At 38.7% G+C, this 26178-nt stretch overlaps 1 protein-coding gene across 9 annotated transcripts in view; it reads left to right on the top strand.

The window, feature by feature from the left end:
- LDB2 (LIM domain binding 2) overlaps positions 1–26178 on the top strand; it is a 375607-nt gene that overhangs the window by 276497 nt on the left and 72932 nt on the right. For all 9 annotated transcript variants that reach the window (XR_005554670.1, XR_005554671.1, XM_039326503.1 and 6 more), the window contains exons 4-5: positions 9102–9224; positions 11386–11469. Coding sequence is in view for 7 of the 9 variants with exons in the window: in XM_039326503.1 (XP_039182437.1) it covers positions 9102–9224; positions 11386–11469 (207 nt within the window). In the remaining 2 variants the exon portion in view is untranslated. The remainder of the gene's footprint in view (positions 1–9101; positions 9225–11385; positions 11470–26178) is intronic.

The following is a 26178-nucleotide window of genomic DNA, read 5'->3' as shown; positions in this document are numbered from 1 at the left end:
TAACCAGGGACTGGTGAGTTGTAGTAATGTTCTTTTTCCACCACCACCACCCCTTTTTTCCCCCTGGCCTACTCTAGTGCCTCCATGTGATCTATTGAACGCTGATGGGCCCTTTCTTGTTGATCCTCTAGAGATCCTTTGCACTTGGGGCATTGATTAGAGACTGTCTGGCAGGATTATACCTTTTTTGTTACTATGCCAACTAATCAGCTGGTTTTGGTTGCCATAGAAACAATGTCAGAGCTCACAGTGCATGAACGTGAATTCAGCACAACTGAAAATGTTTTCTTAATTGGAGACTTTTTTCATTTCGGATTTTATGGGGAAGGCAGCTGGGAGGGGTAGCTAGGGAGAAGAGCTTCTAATAAGATTTTGCCTTAATTGATTAGAAAGTAAGTTAGGGTTTTTTGTTTTGTTTTGTTTTCTGCAAATTGGAAAAGGAAATGTCTTTATAAAGTGTGCTGTAATATGGGGGTTGCTGTGCTCAGCTTTTCCCAAAGAAGAATGTTCACAAAGCCAGATACAAAATCTGGTGTTTGCATCTCTAGTTAATGGAGGTGGATATTAGTGGACACGATCCACCATTGGTTTTACTAAGAGTGAATATTTATTTCAAACTCCTAGTACTGAATTAGGACTAGAACTACTACAGATCTGCACTGCAAAACCACCAGCAGCCACTAGAGAACAGTAGAAATATGCAGAAGACTCTCTGCTGTTCTCTAATAGTCCCTTTAATATTTACAGACCAAATGTCAAAGCCTTTAATCTAGACCTTTTAGATTTACCCATATCACTGGGATATCCATATGAAGAAGTCAAAAATGCAAAATGGTGGCTACAACCATACAATCAAAGCCTGCCTTCGTTTTATGTACAATTGTGCTACATGTAAAAAGCACAGGGTTTTGATCATTTTTGGCACATTGTGGCCTGACTGTTTGGCCACCAACTTGACTGTTTTGAGCCTCTGAGGATCCCCCTGACCCATTGTTTAATCTGAAGATGCAGGTTCACCAATAAAATTTGAAGCTTTTTTTTTCAAGTCATGGTTTTGAAAGGGCACTTGCTAACCTCTAGTCACTACTGTATGTTTACACTTTTAACAGTTTAACAGATAGACTGTTGCAGTATATAACTACCTTGCATATCATGAAGCTTTTAAAATGCAGATCTGAAGTAAATTGTGGTCTCTACGCAAAATATTGTTATCAACAATTGTTTTGGGGATTTAACAGACTATAAATGTATATTATTTTTTATATTTATGGGTTGCTAAATCCATAAAATAATTATTGGCAATTATTTGGTTATCTTGTTTACTATCAATAGAAAAGATCCCTTGAACTCCTTGGGATGCCTACAGTTTCTATGAAGAGCCCAGTATACCTTTCATAATGGGGGTAAAGGGGGAATTTCATCAAGAATTGGGGGGGGGGGTTGCCTGGATGTCCTTTTGTTTTAGTGTTTATCTCATCAGTTTAGTCTATGAGGAACAAGTCATATTGGAAGCAAATCATTATGCTTCCTAATTAGATGATAGAAACTGGCTCTTTCTGGGAAACTGGTTTGTGGCTTAATGAATTTGGACACCGGAACACCCTCAAGCTGAGCAAAATAGTTCAGCCTCTTAGTCCCATATTCTATCTCTGATACTTATAATACAATAGTTTTGAAGGTTGGAAATTTACTGAATTATTCTCTTCCAAAGGCCAACTTGTGAAAATTTTCTATGACTCTCCATTTTAATTGCATTTGTCTTGGGATTGATTAATATGGAAAAGGTGTATGCATTTAGGATATTTCAATTTCTAAATCATATTTTTTAATGTAGCCTCCTGACAGGTTTTGCTGACAAGTCTTGTTCTGCCTATCATGAAAATGTTAAACATAAGTTTTAGAGACCTACAGCTTAACATTTGGTACAATTGTTTTTCAAATAAGTATTTGAAACTTTATTTTCCTTTTTTTCTCTATAGAGTAGTTTGCCCATTCTTTCTGTTCATACCACTCATGTATGTTTTTTGAGATATTTTTAAGATATCAACATATGTAATTTAATTATCATGCCCTCTAGCTTGCCAATAAGAATACCATATTGTAGCCAATTGTTCAGCTGAAACCAAGGTACATTATTTTTGCAGCATGTCCACAACCTGCTATTTCTACTAAGAAATAGTAGATAACAGAATAACAGAGACAAATGGTTGTCCAATCTGTTCTTAAAAACTTCCAGTGTTGGAGCATTCACAATTTCTGGAGGCAAGCTATTTCCACTGATTAATTGTTCTGTCAGGAAATTTCTCATTTCTTCTCTGCTTGATTAGTTTCCATCCATTGCTTCTTGTCCTGCCTTCAGGTGCTTTGGAGAATAGATTAGCTCCCTCTTCTTTGAGGCAACCCCTTAAATATTGGGACACTGCTATCATGTCACCTCTAGTCCTTCTTTTCATTAAACTCGACATACTCAATTCCAGCAACTGTTCCTTATCTGTTTTAAACTCCAGTCCCCTAAGCATCTTTGTTGCTCTTCTCTGCACTCTTTCTAGAGTCTCAACATCTTTTTTATTACATTGTGGCGACCAAAGCTGGATGCAGTATTCCAAGTGTGGTCTTATCAAGGCATTATGAAGTGGCATTAATACTTCACGTGATCTTTTTTTTATTAAAAGTTTTAGAAATTTTTTACAATATATAACCCAAAACTTTCCCCCCCTCCCCCACTTCCCAGAGCTGATTACAGGGTTACAAATAAACAATCATAATCTAACTAACATTACCTAACTCTACTAACAATCAAATCCATAACATACTTTAACTCCTTTTCAAAATAAATATTAACGAATTAAAAACCAAAAATAATATAATTAAACAATAATACTAAAAATAATATAAATTCAATCATATTAAACTATTAAAAATAATCTAAAATTTACTCATAAGCTAAATAATACTTTTTAGTCTCATATTTATTCTGAATATAATCTATCCATCTTCTCCAAACCAAAATATATCTTTCTTGTGAATAATCCTTCAAATAAGCAGAAATTTTTGCCATTTCTGCTAAATTAGACACCTTGAGTATCCATTCTTCCATAGTAGACACTGAATCTTTCTTCAAATATTGCCCCACCAGTAATCTTGCAGCTGTTATAAGATTCAACATCAAATTAATTTCTTTAACATCAAAGTCTACAATACCACCTAATAAAAATAATTGTGGCGTAAACTTTATCTTTCTCTTAAAAATCTTTTGAATGTTCCACCAAATCTTAATCCAAAAAACTTTTATATTTCTACAAGTCCACCAAATATGAAAATAAGTTGCATCTAAGCTTCCACATCTCCAACATTTGGGCTGTAAATTAGTAATAGTAATAGTAGTAAAGTTGGAAGGGACCTTGGAGGTCATCTAGTCCAACCCCCTGCTCAGGCAGGAAACCCTACACCATTTCGGACAAATGGCTGTCCAGTCTCTTCTTAAAAACTTCCAGTGTTGGAGCATTTACTGCTTCTGGAGGCAAGCTGTTCCACTGATTAATTGTTCTCACTGTCAGGAAGTTTCTCCTTAGTTCTAGGTTGCTTCTCTCCTTGATTAGTTTCCACCCATTGCTTCTTGTCCTGCCTTCAGGTGCTTTGGAAAATAGCTTGATTCCCTCTTCTTTATGGCAGCCCCTGAGATATTGGAATACTGCTATCATGTCCCCCCTTGTCCTTCTCTTCGTTAAACTAGACATACCCAATTCTAGCAACCGTTCCTTATATGTTTTAGCCTCCAGTCCCCTAATCATCTTTGTTGCTCTTCTCTGTACTCTTTCTAGAGTCTCAACATCTTTTTTACATCGTGGTGACCAAAACTGGATGCAGTATTCCAATGTGGCCTTACCAAGGCATTGAAGAGTGGTATTAATACTTCACGTGATCTTGATTCTATCCCTCTGTTAATGCAGCCTAGCACTGTGTTGGCCTTTTTGGCAGCTGCAGCACACTGCTGGCTCATATTTAGGTGATTGTCTACTAGGACTCCGAGGTCCCTCTCACAGTTACTACTGTTGAGCATGGTGCCACTTATGCTGTACTTATGCATTTGGTTTTTCTTGCCTAAATGTAGAACCTTGCTTTTTTCACCATTGAATTTCATTTTGTTAGTTAGTGCTCAAGTCTGTCCAGATACATACAAGACAGTTTTTGAGGATCCAAATGCCACCTATAAAACATTTTATAAAAGTTTTCTCTTAAATTTTGAGCTTGAGTAAATTTTACATTTCTAACCCAAATTGTCTCCCATGTATCCAATAGAATCGGCTCTTGAATATTTTGAGCCCATTTTACCATACAATCTTCAACTAACTCTGTTTCAGAATCCAATTCTGTTAAAACATTATAAATTCTCTTTATATGGGCTCGAGTTTGATTTTTAATCTGTTTTACCAAATTCACGTCCTCTAAAGTAATACCAACCTTTTGATCTAAACTCCACCTAACTAACAATTGATTATACTGAAACCAAGAGTGTACAATATTTTCTTGCTTCAACTCAGCTAAAGATTTTAATTGCCAATCCTTCCCTACCAAACTAAGTAATTCCTTATAAGAAATCCTATCCAAATTCACTCTCCTAGAAACCCCCTCTATCACGTGTCCAGGAATCCCCCAAATTGGAATTTTATAATTTAATCTATAATAATACTTCTTCCAGACATGTAATAAAGCATTTCTTAAAATATGAGATTTAAAAACCTGATCTATTTTTTATTATAAATTAAATATGCATGCCATCCATATAATAAATCCCATCCCTCAAGAAGAAGTATATTTTTATTTGTTAAGCCAATCACTAATCAGAGTTAAAGCCACCGCATCATAATACAATTTTAAATTAGGCGCCTTAAGTCCTCCTCTTTCCCGTGCATCTTGTATAATCTTAAACTTAACTCTTGGTTTTTTCCCTGCCCAAATAAACTTATTAATACCCTTCTGCCATTCCTCCAAGTTGGCATCTATTTTCAAAATAGGTATCATTTGAAACAAACAAAAAAAAACTTCGGAAGAACATTCATTTTAACCGCTGAGATTCTTCCCAACAAAGATACCTGTAGTTTTTTCCAATCATTAAAATCCTTTTGCACTTTTGCCCATAATGTCTCATAATTATTTTTATACAATTTAACATTAGAAGCTGTAATGTAAACTCCCAAATATTTAACCTTTTTCACTATTTCAAAACCTGTTAATTTAGCTAACATATCCTTTTCCTTCATAGACATATTTTTCGGTAGTATTTTAGTCTTATTGTTATTTACCTTAAAACCAGAAACTTTCCCATACTGGGTTATGATTTCTACCAAATCCCTTACCAAATCTGTCGGTTGAGATAATGTCACAACCAAATCATCAGTAAAAGCTCTCAACCTCAAATCATTCTGTTTTATTTTTATTCCCTTTATTGTAGTTGATTCATGAATTTTAATTAATAAAATCTCCATTGTTAAAACAAATAACAATGGGGATAGTGGACATCCTTGTCTAGTACCCTTTTCAATTTTAAATGCTTCTGTTAATCCTCCATTAATTATAATTTGTGCTGATTGCTGTTGGTATATAGCCTTAAGAGCATACAAAAATTTATCCCCAAAATTCATTTTCTCTACAACTCTCAATAAAAATTGCCAATTTAACTGATCAAAAGCTTTTTCAGCATCCAAAAATATCAAAGCTGCAGGGATTTGATTATTCTTATCCAAATACTCAATTAGGTTAACAATTTGTCTTACATTATATTTCATATATCTTCCAGTTATAAATCCAGATTGATCATTATGGATCAATTGCTTCAAAACTTGCATTAATCTGTTTGCCAATATTTTTGAGAAAATCTTGTAATCTGTATTCAAAAGAGATATAGGTCTATAATTCTTAGGCTGGGTCAGATCTTGATCCTTCTTTGGGATCAACAATATGAAAGCCCTTCTCCAAGATGGAGGTACCTCTGCTCCCAACAAAATACTATTAAAAAGTTCCTTCAGTGGTTCTATCATTTCTTCAGATAACATTTTGTAATAAATTGCTGTTAATCCATCTGTACCAGCAGCCTTACCAACCTTTAATTGTTTAATTGCCCAAATAATTTCATCAGAAGTAATTAAACAATTCATCTCATCTCGTTGGTCATTAGAAAGTCTAGGAAAGTGTGCTGCCGGTAAATACTTTTCTATATCTGAAACTTGTATACTTTCACTAGCATATAACTTTGAATAAAAATATAAAAAGCTCCTTTTAATCAAATTCTGTTGATAAACCTCTTTATCTTTGTAATCTATTTTCTCTATAATCCTTGACTTCTATTTCTTTCATAATTGGTAAACCAACCACCTACCAGGTTTATTTGCATTACAAAATGTATTATGTTTCATATACCGAAAATTAATTGCAATCTGGTCAGCCATTAACGTATTAAATTGCTCCCTAAGCATAGTTATAGAAACCTTTAAACTATTATCCAGTGGATTTAAAATAAGAGCCTTCTCTTTGAGTTTAATCTCTTCTTCCAACTCTTTACATTTTTGCATCTGTTTACGCCTATGCGCATTATTCATATGACTCAAAATCCCTCTCATATATATGAGAATACTTCACGTGATCTTGACTCTATCCCTCTATTAATGTAACCTAGGACTGCTTTGGCTTTTTTGTCAGTTGCAGCACACTGCTGGCTCATATTTAAGTGATTGTCCACTAAGACTCTAGGTCCCTGTTACAGTTACTATTATTGAGCCAGGTACCACCTTTATTATACTGGTGCATTAGTTTTTTCTTGCCTAAAGGTAGAATTTTACTTTTTTCAGCATTGGATTTCATTTCTTCTAGATAGGGCCCAATGTTCATGCTTGTCAAGATCCTTCTTATATCTTAAGCCGATCTTCTGGAGTTTTGGCTATTCCTTCCAGCTTGGTATCATCTGCAAATCTGATGAGTTCCCTGTCTACTCTGTCATCCAAATCATTGATAAGGATATTGAAGAGTATTGGGCCTAAGTCAGAGCCTTGGGGTACCCCATTGGAAACTTACCTCCATGTAGATGCAGTTCCATTGAGGACTACACATCGAGTCTGATTGGTTAGCCAGTTATAAATCCATAGGGTGGTGATGCTGTCTAACCTACATTTTTCCATCTTATCAAGTAATAGGTTGTGATCTACTTTATCAAATTCCTTACTGAAGTCCAAGATATGCTGTAAGATTGCAGACATATTGTAAACATAATATAACCTGGTTTCAGCCAAGCATTTAAGTCGTTTAAAAAATGAGATAAGAACAAGTATTGTCAAAAATGAATCTTAACAAATCCATACTGAGTTATGGTAAGTGTCACTTATTTGAAGTTCCCTGATTTTTTTTTTCCTCATTCTGCAGTGTGTCTTAGAGGTAAGTCCTAGATATTCTTCTGTCAGGCCAACAACAAATTATTTTAGTGGCCTAGAATGCAGTTCATAGGGTATGGAGATTAGAATTCATGCAAAATAAATTGACATATTTCAGTCATTTTCAAACATCGTCTCTACCCCTTCCTCCTGCTCCACATTGACCTTGATAGAATGCATACTTTTTGTTACAGAAGAGCAAATCAACATGACTTGAGCAGCTGTCTTTTCTTTCTTACTGTTAGGGCATTGCTTTCTTCATTGAGCAACTGGCATACTGATTATATACCTTTTATTTTCAATAGATACAAAGGATACTACTTTTAGCACTATTCACCAAATTGCATTCTTTCTGAGCTTTCACATTTGTGACATCCTTGCTACATTGCTGGGCTAATTGTGTGTATTTCTTCTTGATGATTTATCTTCTTTCTCTCACCTATTCATTTTCCCTTTTGTTTTCACATTTTCCTCTGAGCTTATTGTGCAGACACAGGGACTTCTGCCTTCTTTCTTTATTACCTTAAAAAAATCCAATTTTGGAATTGTTTTCAGAGAACTCTTTAGTTTTTCCTTTTTAAATATTTCCTAACCAAGCTCATTTACCTATTGGCATCTTTCCCATGGAATCCAAGTTAGCAGGAATTGTTTTCCTGAAATCCACAATTCATATTAATTATACTTGGCTTTAATTTTCTTGCAATCTCGGAATTCCAGCCTAACATGGCTACTGTCCTTCAGTGTTTGCTTAGAGGAGTTTAAACAAAGAGGACTAAAGATAATTAAAACAGAAGTTTGCAACCTTTGATTCTGCAGTGCTTTTTTGCCATTATGCCTTTTTCTTTCAAACAAATATGGCCCTCAGCTGAATTGTTTGCTTATTTTTTTAAAAAACCCATTGTCCTGCTTGAACCTCTGAAGCATTAGTTGAAGACAACAACGCTCTTTTTAAATTGATGTAGTAGTTTGGAGCACTGAAGGGTGGCAATTTTAAATGGGTTGAGAGTTCTTTTCCCCCCTTTCTGGTATTACCTCACCCTGTTTTTAAACTTTGTCTGTAGCTCTCTAAATAAGTTCAACAGGAAAAAGGTATCTCATCCCAGTAGAGGCAGAGGAAGTTAATCTTTATTTAAATTAACATTAATGGATGGCTTGCATGTTTTAATGGCTGGTATGCTGACTGGAGGAATGCAGAACAAAACCAAAGAAAAAGTCTAAAAGCAAAGGAAGAAAGCTACAGTAAATGAAATGGGATAAACATTAACACCTGTGAGTTATGTCTGTACTGAAATCAGTTGAATAATTAGTTGTATTTCACCTATAAAAATCATATGCCTATATAGATGCAAAGACATCATCTATTTCAAAAATCAGCTATCCTGAATGCACTATTGCTAATCACACTCAGACTAACAAACTTAGTATTGTTAATTATGAACAGCAGTTTCAGAGAGAAAGAAGAGATAAACAAGATTTGAGCACTCACAGCTATAAAATCTACAGCTTGATCAACTGCTACCAATTGAATTGCTTTCTCTTAATTCTTCTTTGCTTAGGAAAGGATACAATTGTGCTAATGAAGTCAAACGGCAAAATCTATCGACATTTGAAAAAGTTTTCAAAAATATAAAATATCTTAGTAAATCTATTTACATTTTTTGTTGCCCTTTATGCTTGTAGGTATGCACAGAAGGACGTCTGATCTTGGAATTTACTTTTGATGACCTTATGAGAATAAAAACATGGCACTTTACAATTAGACAATACAGAGAACTTGTCCCTCGCAGTATTTTAGCCATGCATGTAAGTACTCAGCCTGAATTGCTTTCTAAAATTTTTGGAGGCCATCAAAGCCATAATTTGTTGTCCCAGGAAATGTATCTTAGGTTGTAGGGGAAAATCTTAAAAGTGGGATTGCCTTTATTATTATTCAATTATTCAACTAGAGTGTTAGATTGATATCTCCAAAATTTCACTTAATACATTGCTTTTTGAAATATAAAATTATAGGCACATTCAGTGCCATACTTGCACACATTCAGGTTTACTGAATGTTAGAACAAGCCACTTGTTAGCCAGGAGGTTCAGCTATAAAATCCTGCTCTCAGGTTCATCCTCAAGATTTGTTAAATATATAGAAGAGCAAGGACTTTTCAGTGGATAGTTATCTTCACAATCCTTTTCCAACAGAAAGAGTATTGAATCCACTTTTATTTATTTATTTTAAAAGTAGTCATCTCCTCTACTTAGCTTAGAACTTAGCATTACAGGCATAGATATTTCATTGTTCTCCAGAGTATTTTTTTTGCTTTCTCCAAATGGCTCTTTGGCCTTTCTGGGTTAAGGTGGATCATATCAGGAATTTCCTATTCTAAAAATTTAAATTCCAGAACCATTGGCTGATGCACTAGATCCAAAAATAAACATTTCATGAAACACCAGAACATTCTGTGCATTGTGTTGAATTCTACACATCTTTGACCTTTTCAGTAAGTGGGCTTTAGTTTTAAACAGGCCATCAAGTGTTAGTTCTGCTTTTAATTACTAGTGATTTGTACACATAACAGCTGATACTCCATTCTTTTTTCTTTGTATTACTGGATAGTGTTTTTTGCAGAGGGGTTGAAATGACTTGTGTGTCTTTTTTTTATTTGTTTTGTGAACTGCATATTCACATGCCAATATAAATATTTCAGTCAATATAAATAATTAAATCAAAAGGTACATCAACAATTGCCAGGAATAGTTAGAAGTGCAGTAAATTCACCTGAGCCACAAGTGCAATTGAGTTTTATCAGCATCAGAACAAGGTGCATTATTACTGTTTTGCTAACTCCATGGTTCCTGCTTCTTTAGGAATTTCCTATCAGTCACACAAACCGGTTTTGTGATAGTCGCACAAATTTGTTTGTTCGCCATACCAGTTAAGGAGATATTTTTGTCATATTTTCCTTGATAATTTATAAGCCTAATATATACATTTATACATTCATTTCCATTTTTTAAACTGTTTTGCATTTTAAAAAAATGTATTTATTTATTTATGAGACTTATATACCGCTTTAAATGCAAGCACTCTCTAAGCGGTGTACACCAGTAAGCAATGAATATATATTTACATTGCCCCCAACAATCTGGGTCCTCATTTTACCTACCCCGGAAGGATGGAAGGCTGAGTCAACCTTGAGCCGGTGAGATTTGAACCGCTGACCTGCTGAACACAGTCAGCTAAAGTGGCCTGCAGTACTGCACTCTAACTGCTCCGCCACCTCGGCTCCTTGGTATTTATTGGTCCTATTAAATCAATCTTGATTTCTAGTGACTGCCTGGACAAATCTCTGAAATTTTCTTCTCAGCATTTTCAGAAGTGCCTTTTTCCTAGGGCTGAGTAAGAAGGACTGGCCCAAGGTCCCCCCAGTGGGCTTTGTGCTCTTCTGGTTTCAAGACTGAAGCCATTAACCACCAAACCAAATTGTTGTGCTAAGACATTGTCTAAGAAACCCTGAAGACAATGGGAGAGCACCCAAAAGAATAATGTGAATTCATTAGCTTGTCAACGTCCTAAGCTATGAACTAAATTAGATCAAGTTAAAATCTGGCCTTTGTAAAACCTTCATCCTTTAACTTTACATTAGGATTAGGCCCTGGCTCAAAGCAGTATTTTCCTCAGGAAGATGTCAAAAATGGATCACCTCAGCCTCCTTGCTCTTTTAGTGCTGTGGTAACATATAGTGAGAACATGGCTCTTCTAAGGATAAAACAGCTTAACTGCTTCAGACAGATTATTGAAAAACCCTCAAGATACCAACTATGATCGAAGCCACCATTTTGACTATTCTGATACCTTGGTATCATTTTTCTTTAATATAATAATCCCAAAGAGTTTGATCATCTGCAATCTGTGTTTAAGTACTGCATGTCTCTCATCGAAACATAAAAAAATATATCTATTTTTTTGGTACAGGCACAAGACCCTCAGATTTTGGAGCAGTTGTCCAAAAACATCACTCGCATGGGTCTGACTAACTTCACCCTCAACTACCTCAGGGTAAGCTTTCCATGATTCATTTCAAGCATTACCCTTGTTATTTCTTCACCTTCAGACTTTGCATACCTTCAGCATCTTCATGATTAAGTCACAACAAAAATGTTTAACAAAGCTAATTTTCTGGAAATCTGGGATTAATCTGTTTGCATCTCATTCTACTCAGTAATTCTTCTCAACTAAGAGATACAACTTGGCAAGGCCAGTCAGAAGATTGAGCAATTTTTAAAAATTCTAGGGCAGTAAAAGTACTCATTCTCCTTTCAGTTGTGTTGCCTTAGACAATATATGTTTTGTTAACACTATTGCCTTTCAGAAGGATCACTACAAAGCTTAAAACTTTTTCAGGAAAATATCTAATTAATAAATATAACACACTTTTTTGCATGGTCTATTCCAGAGGTCCCCAACCTTTTGGGCACCAGGGACTGGTTCCATGGACAGAGGTTTTTCCATGGACCGGAGAGTGCATGGTTTTGTGTGCTGCCTGTATCCCGCAGATGGGGCATTGCTTGTTTGTGTGGACCGATTGCTGGCATGCCACGGCCCGGTACTGGTCCATGGACCAGGGGTTGGGGACCCCTGGTCTATTCTATATTAGGCAGTTTCATTTACCTCCTGTTTTCTCATCTAACAAAACAATGCACAACACCTTGTGAAGTAAGTTAGGTTGCAAACTAGTAATTGGCCCAAAGGCATTCAGGCAAGTTTTGTATTTGAATGGGAACAGTTTGGTCTAGTGGTTAAGGTGCCAGGATAGAAAGCAGGACACCATGAGTTCAAGTCCTGCCTCAGCCATGAAAGCAAGCTGGATGACCTTGGACCAGTCATTCTCTCTCAGCCCAATTCACCTCATAGGATTGTTGTTGCGGGAAAATACAAGAAGGAAGGTGTATTAATTATGTTCATTACCTTGTGTTATTTGTAAAAATAATAAAACCACTCAACTGATCCTAATTCCACACCCTGAAATATCACATACACTCCACTCCCGAGGCTTTCCATCCTTCCCCCTTGTAGTTTCTTTTCAGAGTAACTGGGAAGGTATTCTCTAGTGGAAATCATGATTAAGTACTGTATTTGAAATGAAAGTAGGCTATCTTCCCATACTATAAAAAGCTTAAAAGAAATCTCCATGGCACTCTGGCTAACCATTGTCATCGTCTTTTTTTTTTCAAGGGAGCAAATCAATCAATCAATCAAGCTTATGTGATCTATTTGGGACACAGAGTTATTCTAGGAAAGAAGTTGAGGACTTTAGCTACTATCAAGTGGTTTTTTTTCATAGGCTCCAGCTTACAGTTTGGAGAACTCCTTTAATAGCTTCCATTAATTTTAAAATTAATTTGTGGAAGAGACTGTAAAAAGTAGCTTCTTCCCAGTATTCTGTATTTTAAAAACAGAATTACATCCCAGGTCTACAAACGCAAACCTGGGCAAATGTAAATATAATGGTTGGTCTTAAAGATGCTAGCAGATTCTGTGTCTATTCTGTTGCTTAACAGAATAGTTAACATTTCACTATGGATAGGACCCAGTGAACATTTTCCACCATTTTCTCCTTAACAATTGTTAGAGTAGCAAATGTTCACTGTGTTTTAGTTGCTGAACTGTACCAGAAGTACAGAAGTCATAGATAGTTAAGCAGAAATTAAGCCTGGTTTCACCTTATCCAGTCTTTTGTGGGCTGCTGCTTCTGTTTGAGCTCTGGTGCTTAAGCAATAGTCCATTCCTGCTTTTGTCAGGTTACTCAAGTCTTGGTTGATACCAAATCCAGAAGTTGTATAGGCAATGAGTCATGGACACAGATCTAATTAAGTAAGTTTATTGCAAAAAGAAAGAATTCCAGCAACTGCCAGGTTCAAAATGCCAGCCATAATTGTTGTTAATTCAAATTTGAATATTTGCACATGCTTGAGGTTTCCTACTTCTGGCAGAATGAGAAATTTCCACCTATTCCTTGTTCTATAAATCTATTTTTGGCTGTTTGCTCCTAATCTAGCTGAAATTAACACTCTCATTATCATGTGTAGAGAGAGAAGCTTCTTCCTGCTATTCCTGAACTATTCTATATCTAGGGGTAAAAGTAATAATCAGCAGCATTACCGTATATGCCGGCGTATTAGGCGACCCGGCGTATAAGACGACCCCCGTCTTTATCGCTGAGACGCATTCCTAGAACGTCGTCTTATATGCCGGAAACTACCAGTATTTCCGATGTATAAGACGACCCCCTTCTTTGGCGCCGAGTTTAGCGCTTCCGGAAGTTGTCTTATATGCCGGGATATACGGTAATCATTTTGGGTCAATCCAAGGATGATGGCTCTTCATGTTGCCTCTCAAGCAATGAGAGACCATGATATGTTCTGTGCTTAATGCTTAACCATAGTTAATTAAAGCCATTTTACATTGTAGCTTGTCTAATCTTTATTTTGGTTTTAAGGCTGAAATCTAGTTTGTAATAAAAGGAATACAGGGCCTGCTGAGTGTAGTGTTACTTCTGAACATCAGCTACTTTGCTTGGATTCTATAAGTGTTATATTTAGTCATAATATAAGACCATTCCAGACCACTATTGTTTTGAGAACCCATCTTGGAAGTTTCATACTGTCTAGTAGTTAATGACATTAAATGAAGCTATAATGCCTTTTCTCCTCCTGCTTAATCCTGGAAGAACATTCTGAGGCCAAAAATATTCCCTTATGTGGCCTCACCATGGAAATATTGAAATGTGAATTTAGGATTAATTTGGTTAAGTTTAAAATGCAAATTGTTTGCGAGTGCTGAGTTCTGTGAAACAAACACACTGAGGCCAATAAGATAAGGCTCATGATATGGCAAACATGTAAAATCAAGTGTAGCAAACAAGGATGGATGGATACAAATTGTTCAAAAGAAATAGATCTACAAAAAGAGGAGAGGGAATTGCACTATATGTAAGAGAACACTACATATCTACAAAAATGCACATGATCAAAGATAAAATCTCTTCAGAATGTATATGGGTCAATATAAAAGAGAAAAAAAATGACAATGCCTTAGGTGTATATTACAGGCCACCCAACCAATCAGAAAAAATAGATGAACTCTTTTCCAACCAATTAACAAATTTATGTAGGAAGCATACCACAGTAGTAATGGGAGACTTCAACTATCCAGATATCAGACGGGAGACAAACTCTGCAGCGAGCAGGAGATCAGATTCCTAACCAACCTAGCCGACAACTTTGTCATCAAAAAGAAGGAGGGAACTAGATGTAAAGCTATACTGGATTTAATTCTTACTAATAGAAAAGAAGTGATAGAGGGAGTTGAAGTTGCCGGAACCTTGAGTGAAAGTGACCATGTCATACTGGAATTTAATATAATGCAAACACTAGCAATAGAAAACAATCCAACCCATGTCTTAAACTTCAAAAGAGCTATTTTAACAAACTCAGAGAGAATCTAGGAAAGATCTCATGGATGAAAGTCCTAGAGGGGAAAACAACCCAAGAAGCGTGGGAAACTCTGAAAAATGTGATCATAAAAACCCAAACAAGCACAATACCACTGAAAAAAATACAAGAAATTCAAGAAGAATTGGCTACACAAAGTTCTCTCTGACAAACTGAAAGACAAAAAGGACAAATACAAAAAATGGAAAGAGAGGCACATAATTAAGGCTGATTATCAGCAGACAGCCAGAACATGCAAAGATGAAGTCAGGAAAGAAAAGGCTCAGAATAAACAAAGACTTGCAACAGAAATCAAGGATAATTTTAAAAAAGTTTCTTCCAACATACTAACAAGAAGAAAAAGGTCAAGGAAATTGTAGGTCCAGTAAAAAGAGAAGAAATAACAGGCAACAGGGAGAAAGCAGAGCTCCTTAACTCATATTTTGTATCAGTCTTCACACAAAAAGAAACTATAGCCCAACATACCAAAAAAACCAGTGCAAAAGACAAACTAGAAATACAAATCAAAATAAGCAAGAAAATAGAAAGAGAACACCTATCTGACCTTGACGAATATAAATCATTGGGACCTGATAGACTACATCCGAGAGTTCTGAAGAAGCTAGCAGATGTTATCTCAGAACCACTGTACCATATCTTTCAAAAATCCTGGAGAACTGGGGAAATGCCTGAGGATTGGAAAAGGGCTGAGGTAGTTCCCATCTTCAAGAAAAGAAAAGAAAAAAAAAACAGACCCAGGAAACTACAGACCAATCAATTTAACATCAATCCCTGGGAAGATCCTAGAAAAGATAATCAAAAAACAGATCTGCGAACAACTAGAAGCAAACAAAGTTATAACTAGTAGACAGCATGGGTTTGTTAAAAACAAATCATGCCAAACCAATCTTATTTCATTCTTTGATAAAGCGATTAAACTAGTAGATCAGAGAAATGCTGTGGATGTAGTATACTTAGATTTCAGTAAGGCATTTGATAAAGTAGACCATAACCTACTCTTTGGTAAGCTAGAAAAAGGTGGAATAGACAACATCACCATCAGATGGATCTGTAGCTAGCTGGCAAACCGTACTCAACGAGTAGTCCTCAATGGCATTACATACACATGGAGAGAAGTAAGCAATGGGGTACCACAAAGTTCCATCTTAGGCCCAGTACTCTTTAATATCTTCATAATGACTTATATGAGGGAATTGAAGGGGAACTCATCAAATTTGCAGATCACACTAAAATGGCAGGAGTATCCAACACCCCAGAAGATAAACTCAGGATCCAAAAAGATCTTCACAAACTTGAACAATGGGCCCTATCCAAGAAAATGAGTTTAATGTGGAGAAAAGCAAAGTTTTGCATTTAGGCAGGAAAGATCAAAGGTACAAGTACAGATTAAGAGAGACCTGGCTTAAAAGCAGCAAATGTGAGAGGGACCTTGGAGTCCTAGTGGACGATCATTTGACTATGAGCCAGCAGTGTGCAGCAGCTGCCAAAAAAGCTAATACAATCCTGGATTGTATAAACAGAGGCATAGAATCAAGATCACATGAAATATTAGTACTGCTTTATAAAACCCTAGTAAAACCACATCTGGAATATTGCAGCCAATTTTGGTCACCATATCACAGAAAAGATGTTGAGAGTTTGGAAAAAATTCAGAGAAGAGCAACTAAGATGATCAAAGTTGGCTAGTCTAAAGAAAAGAAGAAATAGGAGAGACATGACAGCAGTGTTCCAGTATTTGAGGGGCTGCCACAAAGAAGAGGGGGTCATGTTATTCTCCAAAGCACCAGAGAACAGGACAAGAAACAATGGTTGGAAACTGATCAAAAAGAGAAGCCACCTGGAATTAAGGAGAAACATCTTGACAATGAGGACAATTAATCAGTGGAATAGCTTGCCCCCAGAAATCATGGGTACTCCAACACTGGAGATTTTTAAGAAGAGGCTAGACAGTCACTTGTCTGAAATGGTATAGGTTCTCCTGCTTGAGCAGGGGGCTGGAATAGAAGACCTCCAAGGTCCCTTCCAACTCCTATTCTATTCTATTCTATTCTATTCTATTCTATTCTATTCTAAGGCACAATTTTATAGCAAGTACTGCCTGATAAGCTACTAGTGATCTCTGCATGGTTAATTTCTATGCTGTCCAATACAAATAAGCATCTTTATCCATCACTTTTTCCATATGAAGACTGAACTGAGGGAGAAAGCAGCAGAAGACTAGAGTTGGGGAGAGGAACAGTAGTAAGAAAAGGACTAAGCCTCATTTGTTCTCACTATGGCTTGTTGAAATCTTAGTAACATTCATAAATAATGCTTAGCAATTAATTATGGTGTACAGAAGACAAAATCATGGTTTGCTGGATCTGTATTGATGTGTATAAATGTATTTAATTAAAAGAAGCCTACTCCCAATATGTGAATCTTGAAAATGAGTATTTAATATTTTCTTTCTCTTACCTTTCCTTATAATTTCTGTCTAAATTATATGAAGTGTTAATTGGAGGGAAAAGGGAACCATATGGGATTCAGAAGAGCTCTGTCTGAAATCAGGTATGGGGTTTTAAACTAAAATAGAGGGGGAGTGTGACCAATCCTTAGAACCTAATCTCAAGCATAAACCCCAAGACAACCAATCAAACAAGGAGGTAGAGAGTGATGGGAAGAAAGAAAATGTCAGATACAAACTAAGAGATGCAGGAAAGATACCCAGGGTCATCCATAAAGGACTCAGATACCTATAAACTAACACTCAAAGTTTGAGAATGAAACAGGATGAATTTGAAGTATTAGTACAAGGGCAAGTATGATATAATGACCATTACTGAAACTTGCTGGGATGAATCTCACAATAGGAATGTACTGATGGAAGAATACAAACTATTCAAAAAAAACTGGCCTAACCAAAGAAGAGGTGGAGTTGCATTATATATAAGACATCATTACAACTAAGGATGAAAGTCTCCTAGAATGCACATGAGTTAACATAAAAGGAAAAAAGAATGACATTGCCACAGGTATATACAACAGGCCACTGAACCAAGCAGAAGAAATAGATGCAACATAGGGAGAAAGAGAGAAGAGAAGAGGCTTTTGTTAGCGAAGCAGTGAGGAGAGCGAGTGAGCAGCCTTTATGAGGAAAGTGTGAATATATGAGAGAGTGAGAGAGAAGCTTTTGTGAGCAAAATGAATGAATGAGAGGGCAAGAGAGAAGCTTTAGCGAGCAAAGTGAGTGAATGAGAGAGTGAGAGAGAAGCTTTTGCGAGCAAAGTGTGTGAATGAAAGCGAGTGAGATGCTTTTTATTATTATTATTATTATTTATTATTATTTATGAGACTTATATACCGCTTTAAGTGCAAGCACTCTCTAAGCGGTGTACACCAGTAAGCAATGTATGTGTGTGTGTGTATATATATATATATATATATATATATATATATATATATATATATATATATATATATATTTACATTGCCCCCAACAATCTGGGTCCTCATTTTACCTACCCCGGAAGGATGGAAGGCTGAGTCAACCTTGAGCCGGTGAGATTTGAACCGCTGACCTGCTGAACACAGTCAGCTAAAGTGGCCTGCAGTACTGCACTCTAACTGCTGCGCCACCTCGGCTCTTTGTGAGCTCTTTGCTCGGCTTTTGCGAGCAAAGTGTGAGAGAATGAGAGACTTTTGCGAGCAAAGTGTGAGTAAATGAGAGTGAGAGAGGCTTTCACAAGCAAAATGTGAGTGAATGAAAGTGAGCAAGTGGCTTTTGTGAGCAAAATGAGTGAATGAGAGCGAGAGAAGCTGTTGCAGCAAAGTGAGTGAATGAGAGTGAGAAAGAGGCTTTGTGAGCAAAGTGAGTGAATGAGAGTGAGAGAGGCTTTTGTGAACAGAGTGTGAGTGAATGAGAGAGGACAGAAGCTTTTGTGAGCAAAGTGTGAGGGGAGTTGCGAGTGAAGGGTGAGAGAAAAAGGGAAAAGTGAGGGGGAGAAGGGAAAATGAAAAGAAAAGGCATTGACTTCTGACTTCCACTGTTGTAGAAGGAAGGAAGCATTAACATTGAACCTCAACTTTTTACTTTTCCATAATATTATAAACTAGCCATTTCTATAACAACAAATGAATCTAACCAGTAAACCCAAAATTCCCCCCCTTTTTTTAGTCATCAAGTTTTTGACACCTTGCTAAGCACTGGTGGTACTCAAATATTGTCATGTCCTAAAAGTGGTACAATCTGTGAAAAGGTTGAAAAGCCCTTCTTAGACTTTAAAAGAGCTGATTTTAACAAATGCAGAGAGAGCTTGGGAAGGATTCCATGGATGAAATATTAAAGGGGAAAACAACTCAAGAAGCTTGGGAAACTCTGAAACATACAATTATAAAAGCTCAGTGCAACACAATACCACTGAGACACAAAAATAAGAAATCCAAGAAGAAACCAACATGGTTGCACAAAGAACTCTCTGATAAACTGAAAGACAAAAAGAATAAGTATAATAAGTGGAAAGAGAGAAACATAATTAAGGCAGAATACCAGCAAATAGTCCAAATCTGCAAAGATGAAGTCAGGAAAGCTAAGGCTCAGAATGAGCGGGGCCCCAGGAACTAGTAGAAGACTTGAAACGAGTTGATGTGGTTCCGTTCTTCAAAACCAAAACAAACAAACAAAACAACAACAACCCCAGAACCAGGAAACTATAGACCAATCAGCCGGACATCAATACTTGGGAAGATCTTGTGAAGTATGCAGACAATACCATATTGTAAAGTATGCAAATGACACAACCTTAGTGGGCCTTATTCAAGATGACAATGAGGATGCTTACAGATTACATCCCAGAGTTCTGAAGGAGCTGGCAGATGTTATCTCAGAACCATTGCACCACATCTTTCAAAAATCCTGGAGCACCAAGGAAGTACCTGCGGATTGGAAAAGGGCTGATGTGGCTCCCATCTTCAAGAAAGGGGAAAAAAACGGACCCAGGAAACTACAGACCAATCAGTTTAACATCAATACCTGGGAAGATCCTAGAAAAGATGTTAGAGAATTTTAAAGGCTTTCTTGCCTTTTGCTGTCCCTTTTTTCTGATTGCCTTTGGAATATGTACCCATGCAGTACTTCCAAAAATTCTCAAATGTGCCAGTGATGGCTTTCTCCCATATAGAATGGCATATGGAGTATTATTAATGGAGGAATTCCACAGCCTGTTAACTATATAATTGGCAGTCAATATGGCTTCTCCCCAATATGACCTGCTCATACCAGAATCCTCTAATAATGAATCTTTCATTGTTTGCAAAATACCATTCCTTCTTTCAGCTACACCATTTTCTGCTGCTGCCGGGGGATTTTGCAAAAATTTACCATGTCAGACAATGGAGCAAAAGAGGGGGAAAACTCCCTGGAAAGAGAGCCGCTGACCCAGTTGGAACCTTGCCAGATGTTGGGATCCGAGAGGCCAGATTCCTCAGGAGAAGAAGTGGTGGAGACACAGGACCACAAGCCTCGCTGGTCGATGGGCGTTGGAAAGAAAAGTGAGTGGGGAAAGGAATCAAGAAAGGTGACCCTGAGACGGGGGACCAAGCAACCAGAATGGAAGCAGGAGATGGAGAAATCCCTGCACGCAAGTGAAGAGGGAGGAAGCTGGGCACCGTACTCAGACTGGATCCTAGAGAAAGCTATTGACCTGATGAAGAGAACTCTCAGCTCCCTAGGAGAGGAGAATACTGAACCCTACGGCCGCCCCAGTTCCTGGAGCCGCAAAGGGAGAGACACCGAGGGGGACGTGGAACCTGCAACCCCAGGGACATCTACTGATCCAGGAGCTCCCACCCCCTACCGGACCACAGATGGCAATCTGGACGGAAGGCACTACCACCCACAACAGAGGCACCGATCCATTCCAAGACGTCCACCGTTGGAAGTGAAATTCAAAGGGGAGCCAACACGCTTGGGATTTTTCCTAACCCAAGTCCTCAGCTACATGGAGGAATATGGGCAGGACATTCCCAGCGACAAAGCCCGCATCCGGATCGTGCAATCTGCCCTGGATGGACCAGCTGCGGATTGGGTAGTGAACTTGCATGACTCCAATGCCCCAGAACTCAGTAACTTCAACCGTTTCATGTCCTCTTTGAGAAGACGATTTGAAGACCCCCTGGCTGATCGCAAAGCCCGTGAAAAAATAACAACGATGAGGCAGGGCAAACGCCCAGTGGCTGAGTATACACAAGAATTCCGGGCCATTGCCAGCAAACTGAATTGGCCAGAAGACATCCTCCTTGGCCATTTCAAAGACGGACTAAACTATGATCTATATGATGCTTGCCTACCCCGAGGGGACCCACATCGACTTGAGGAATGGTACGTCTTGGCAGAGGAAGCAGAGATCGACATATTGAAGAGGCACCGCCGAGGAAAACAATGGAGCCGCCCCCCGCCTGAGCTGACACACCAACCGGTGAAATCATCGGATACAGCCAAGAAGCAAATGAGATGTTTCAAGTGCGGAAGAGAAGGGCATCGAGCTGTAGAATGCCGCTCAAAGGCCCCCCAGCACAACCCAGACAGATCCCCAATCAACAAACCCGGAAAGTATTCAGCTAAGCCAAAAGAAACGGCCATGAGAATGATGGAAATTGCAGAAACCCCCACCTCTGCTCACCAAGGGGAAAGGACTCCAGCCTACACCACAGGGCCGGTGGATGCCTCAGATGACAGCTCGGAGGGCGAACCCCTGGTAAGTGGATGCATCACACCCATCTTCAAAACAGTGACTATATTAATCCCCCCCATGCCCGAAGCTGTGAAGGTGAAAGCCTTAATAGACTCTGGCTGTACCCGCTGCCTCATTAGCCCAACACTAGTGGGGAATCTGGGCATCCCATCCAGGAGACTGGAACAACCAATCTCATTTGGCCAGCTAGATGGATCCATAGCAGGGGGGGTGCCAGCTACCCTAGCCACTTTGCCAATACATCTCTCCCTGGGCAACCATGAAGAGGACTTAACGTTTGTGGTGACCCCAGGTATGGAATGCCCAATGATTCTAGGGATGGAATGGTTGAAAAAATGGAACCCCTGGGTAAATTGGAGGACGACAGAAATCAAATTCCCGAAGGGGGACCCTATGGACTTAAAACCCCAAGGGAGGCTACCAGAATCAAGAATAGAAAAAGCATCCATAGGAGAGGAAAAAAGATTAACAGAAATACCAGAGGAATATAGGGACCTTGCTGAAGTCTTCAGTGAGGAGAGGGCGAATGAGCTTCCCCCCCACCGACCCACAGACTGTACCATTGAATTCAAGCCTGGGGCAAAACTCCCGAAGCCCAGATTATACTCCATGAGCCCAAAGGAGAAGGAGGAAATGGAAAGATTTATAAAAAAAACCTGGAGAGAGGTTTCATTGAGCCAGCCAAGCCTAAAGTGGCTGCCCCGGTCCTTTTTAGAGAGAAGAAGGATGGCTCTTTACGTTTATGCGTGGATTATAGGGCCTGAATACAATCAGTGAAAGCAACCTATACCCGCTGCCCCTCATGAAAGACATGCTGTCACACCTATCGAAAGGGAAAATTTTTTCTAAACTAGACCTAAGGGAAGCTTACTATCGAGTGAGAATCAAGGAAGGGGACGAATGGAAGACTGCATTTAACTGCCCCATGGGGTGCTATCAATTCAAAGTCTTGCCATTTGGATTACAAGGGGGCCCTGCAGTCTTTATGCAATTAATCAATGACGTTCTAAGGGAGCACCTGTTTAAGGGGGTCCTTGTTTACTTGGACGACATTCTTATCTTTACCGAAACAAAAGAAGAACACGTCAAACTTGTCAGAGCGGGTTTTAAAGAAGCTGCGAGCCGCTCACCTATATGCCAAACTCTCAAAATGCGAATTCCACCAGGAAAGGATAGACTACCTAGGCTATCGCATATCCCCACAGGGCATTGAAATGGACCCAGAGAAGGTCAAAGCAGTACTAAATTGGGCACCACCCCGCACAAGAAAGCAACTACAAAGTTTCCTGGGCTTTGCAAATTTTTACCGCCAATTCATCCCCTCATTTGCACAGATAGCCTTGCCCCTCACTAACTTACTAAAAACGAAGGGAACATCCTCAGTAAAACCTAGCCAGCCACTAACATGGACAATGGAGTGCCAAGCAGCGTTTGAGAGACTAAAGAGACTTTTTTCTGCCGAACCAGTACTAAGGCACCCAGACATGGACAAACCCTTCATAATACAGGCAGATGCAAGTGATGTGGCAGTGGGGGCTGTGCTATTACAAGAAAATGATGATGCAGTATTGCAACCCTGTGCATATACATCTAAGAAACTCACGGAAACAGAACAGCGCTGGCCCGTATGGGAGAAGGAGGCTTATGGGATACGTTGGGCATTACTCACGTGGCGACAGTTCCTGGAAGGCAACAAAATCCCCTTCCAGGTATGGACTGATCACAAAAATTTAGAAGCCCTGAAAACTTCCAGGAAACTCAATCCCAAACAAGCCCGCTGGTCCCAGCATTTTCACCAATTCCAATTTAAGCTCAAACATTTACCAGGAAGAAAGAACTTCCTGGCAGATGCACTATCTCGCATGCCCCAATATAACAGCGCACGAACCACAGACTCTAGACCAATAATGGCAGATCACAACTGGCAGCGCCAGTAACCACAAGAACCCAAGCCAAAATAAAACCACAACTGGACAGCCAAACTGGGATTGAATTCAGAAAAAGTTTGGAAACAGATGATTGGTTCCAGAAAAACAAACATGTGTGCACAATGAGAGACGGATTGCCTTGGGTAGGGGAAAAGTTATATATACCAACAACTCAAAGACTAACTTTCATGCAACTTTGCCATGACACAAAATCAGCAGGGCATTTTGGATTTGTAAAAACTTTACACTTAATTAAACGGCAATTTTGGTGGCCATCAATAAAAAAGGACATAGAAAGTTATGTTGCCAGCTGCCCAACCTGTGCATCAGCAAAGAGGTTGCAAGGGAAATCGCCAGGGCTGTTACAACCAGTGGCAAGTCCCTCAGCCCCCTGGAGGGAAATAGCCATGGATTTTATAGTGGAATTGCCTGAAAGCAATGGGAATACTGTTATCTGGACAGTCACGGACCTATTTTCCAAACAGGTGCACTTTATCCCTTGCCAAAAAATTCCCACTGCAAAGGCCTTAGCAAAACTTTTTATCCAGCACATTTACAGATTGCACGGGGCACCCCAACGCATCATCTCTGATAGGGGAGTGCAATTTACGTCTACATTTTGGAAGGAATTTTTATCCCTCTTAGGGACCACTCAGGGACTGACATCTAGCCATCACCCTCAGACAGATGGACAAGCGGAACGCTGCCAGTCGGTACTTGAGCAATATTTGAGATGTTTTTTAAATTTCCAACAGAGTGATTGGACGGACTTACTTCCTTTTGCAGAAGTTGCCTACAATAATGCAGTCCACTCCAGCACAGGCTACACTCCTTTTCAAATAGCCAACGGCCAAAGTTTCAACCCTATGCCAGAGTTAACCCCAAAAGAACCAACGATCCCTTCACTGAAAGAATGGATGGAAAACCTACAAAACACCTGGCCAATAGTCAGAAAATCACTAGATGAAGCTAGGCGGGCATACAAAGCACAAGCCGATAAAAAAAGGGTTGAGCCTACACCATTCATTATAGGAGAAATGGTGTACTTATCTACAAAATACCTAAAGTCCCTACAGCCCTGTAAAAAACTTGGACCAAAATATATAGGACCTTTTCCAATTAAAAGGATCATAAATCCAGTAACAGTAGAATTAGAATTACCCAAAAACCTCAGGCAAATACACCCAATTTTTCATTGCAGCTTGCTGAAAAGAGAGCATCAGTCACCTCTACGGCCAAAAATCCCCCCCCCACCACCTCCAATCATGGTGGAGGGGGAACAACACTTCGAAATAAAAGAGATCCTTGACTCTAGGAGATATCGTGGAACAACTCAGTACCTAGTTGCCTGGAAACACCTCCCTGCCTCACAAAATGAGTGGGTCCATAAACGTCACGTCAGAGCCCCGAAGCTATTGAAGAAGTTTCACACAGAGTATCCTAACAAGCCTAACTAAATTTTTTACTTGTGTTTTCTTTCAGGTGGATCTCTCTTATTGTTAAGAGGGGCCGGATGTCAGAATCCAATTATATTTCATCTTTAATTATCAAACATAGAAACTCCCAATTCTGCCTTCTCTGGATTCTGCCATAAGAGGGAGAAAAGGGGGAGAGCAAAGGGGCTTTATGGCCCTCACTTCCTTCAGCACACTTCAAAGGACTGAATGTGTGTTTATTGTGGCCTCTAAGCTTTAACATATCAAAGAAGAGTAATTGCCTTTCATGTAGTTATCTGAAGTCTCCATCCAGACGGAAGAAGAAAGGGGATGGAATTGTGATACTTGAAACTATCACTGGAAGGGGGGTTGATTGGGTGGGACTACTGGGGAACCCCTTAAAACCTTGAATGGGAGAGCTTGAACCCCAAGTCCTGTCTAGCATGCCTGCAACCATTTTCTCTTAATAAAGGATTCCTGTTGGAAGAATTATTCCAAGAGTTCTGTCTTCTTAAGATGCAAAGTGGGGTGGGTCCTCACAGTCTGTGTCTTATCCCCAACTCCCCCAACCATTGTTGGAATTTAGTTGACATAAATTCAGTACCTCTTGTCAGTTTGCAACTGACACACTTGTTGTCTGTACCTTCTCTCTACAAAACTTACCACTGTTTGAATTGTTGTAGCACCTCTGACTTACTTCTAAGCAAGTAGCAAAACGAGTACCTGCTATAATCATCAACAATTACCAGTGCATATTTTGCTCCTCCCAAACTGGCTTGCATAGGTCCCACCAGATCTGCATGGACCAGCTCTAGAACTCTTTTTGTTTGTCTTGTGCTACATTTACTAACTGGGAATGCCTTTGACTTTGATGCTTTGCATACTGCACAGTCCAAATATGTTTTGCATCCCTTCAAATTTAGCCCTTCTGCAAAATCTTGCATTTGCTGCAAAACTTTAAAGCTTGCATGGCCAAGTCTTCTATGCAGAAGATGAACACATGAATCATACTCTGCAACATTCTTAAATATATGGGAACATTGAACCTTTTGTCCCTCCAATATATATAGGTTATCTTCCTTTATGCCTTCTGCACAAATATTCCCATTCCTTTTGATGAGACACTTCCCATTTACAAAAATGATCTCAAAACCTTGTT

This window comes from Crotalus tigris, unplaced genomic scaffold (assembly GCF_016545835.1).
Source record: "Crotalus tigris isolate CLP2741 ecotype Arizona unplaced genomic scaffold, ASM1654583v1 scf7180000024341.3516292, whole genome shotgun sequence".
NCBI lineage: Eukaryota > Metazoa > Chordata > Lepidosauria > Squamata > Viperidae > Crotalus > Crotalus tigris.
The sequence above is the reverse complement of the archived record's forward strand: the minus strand, read 5'-3'. Positions and strand labels throughout refer to the sequence as shown.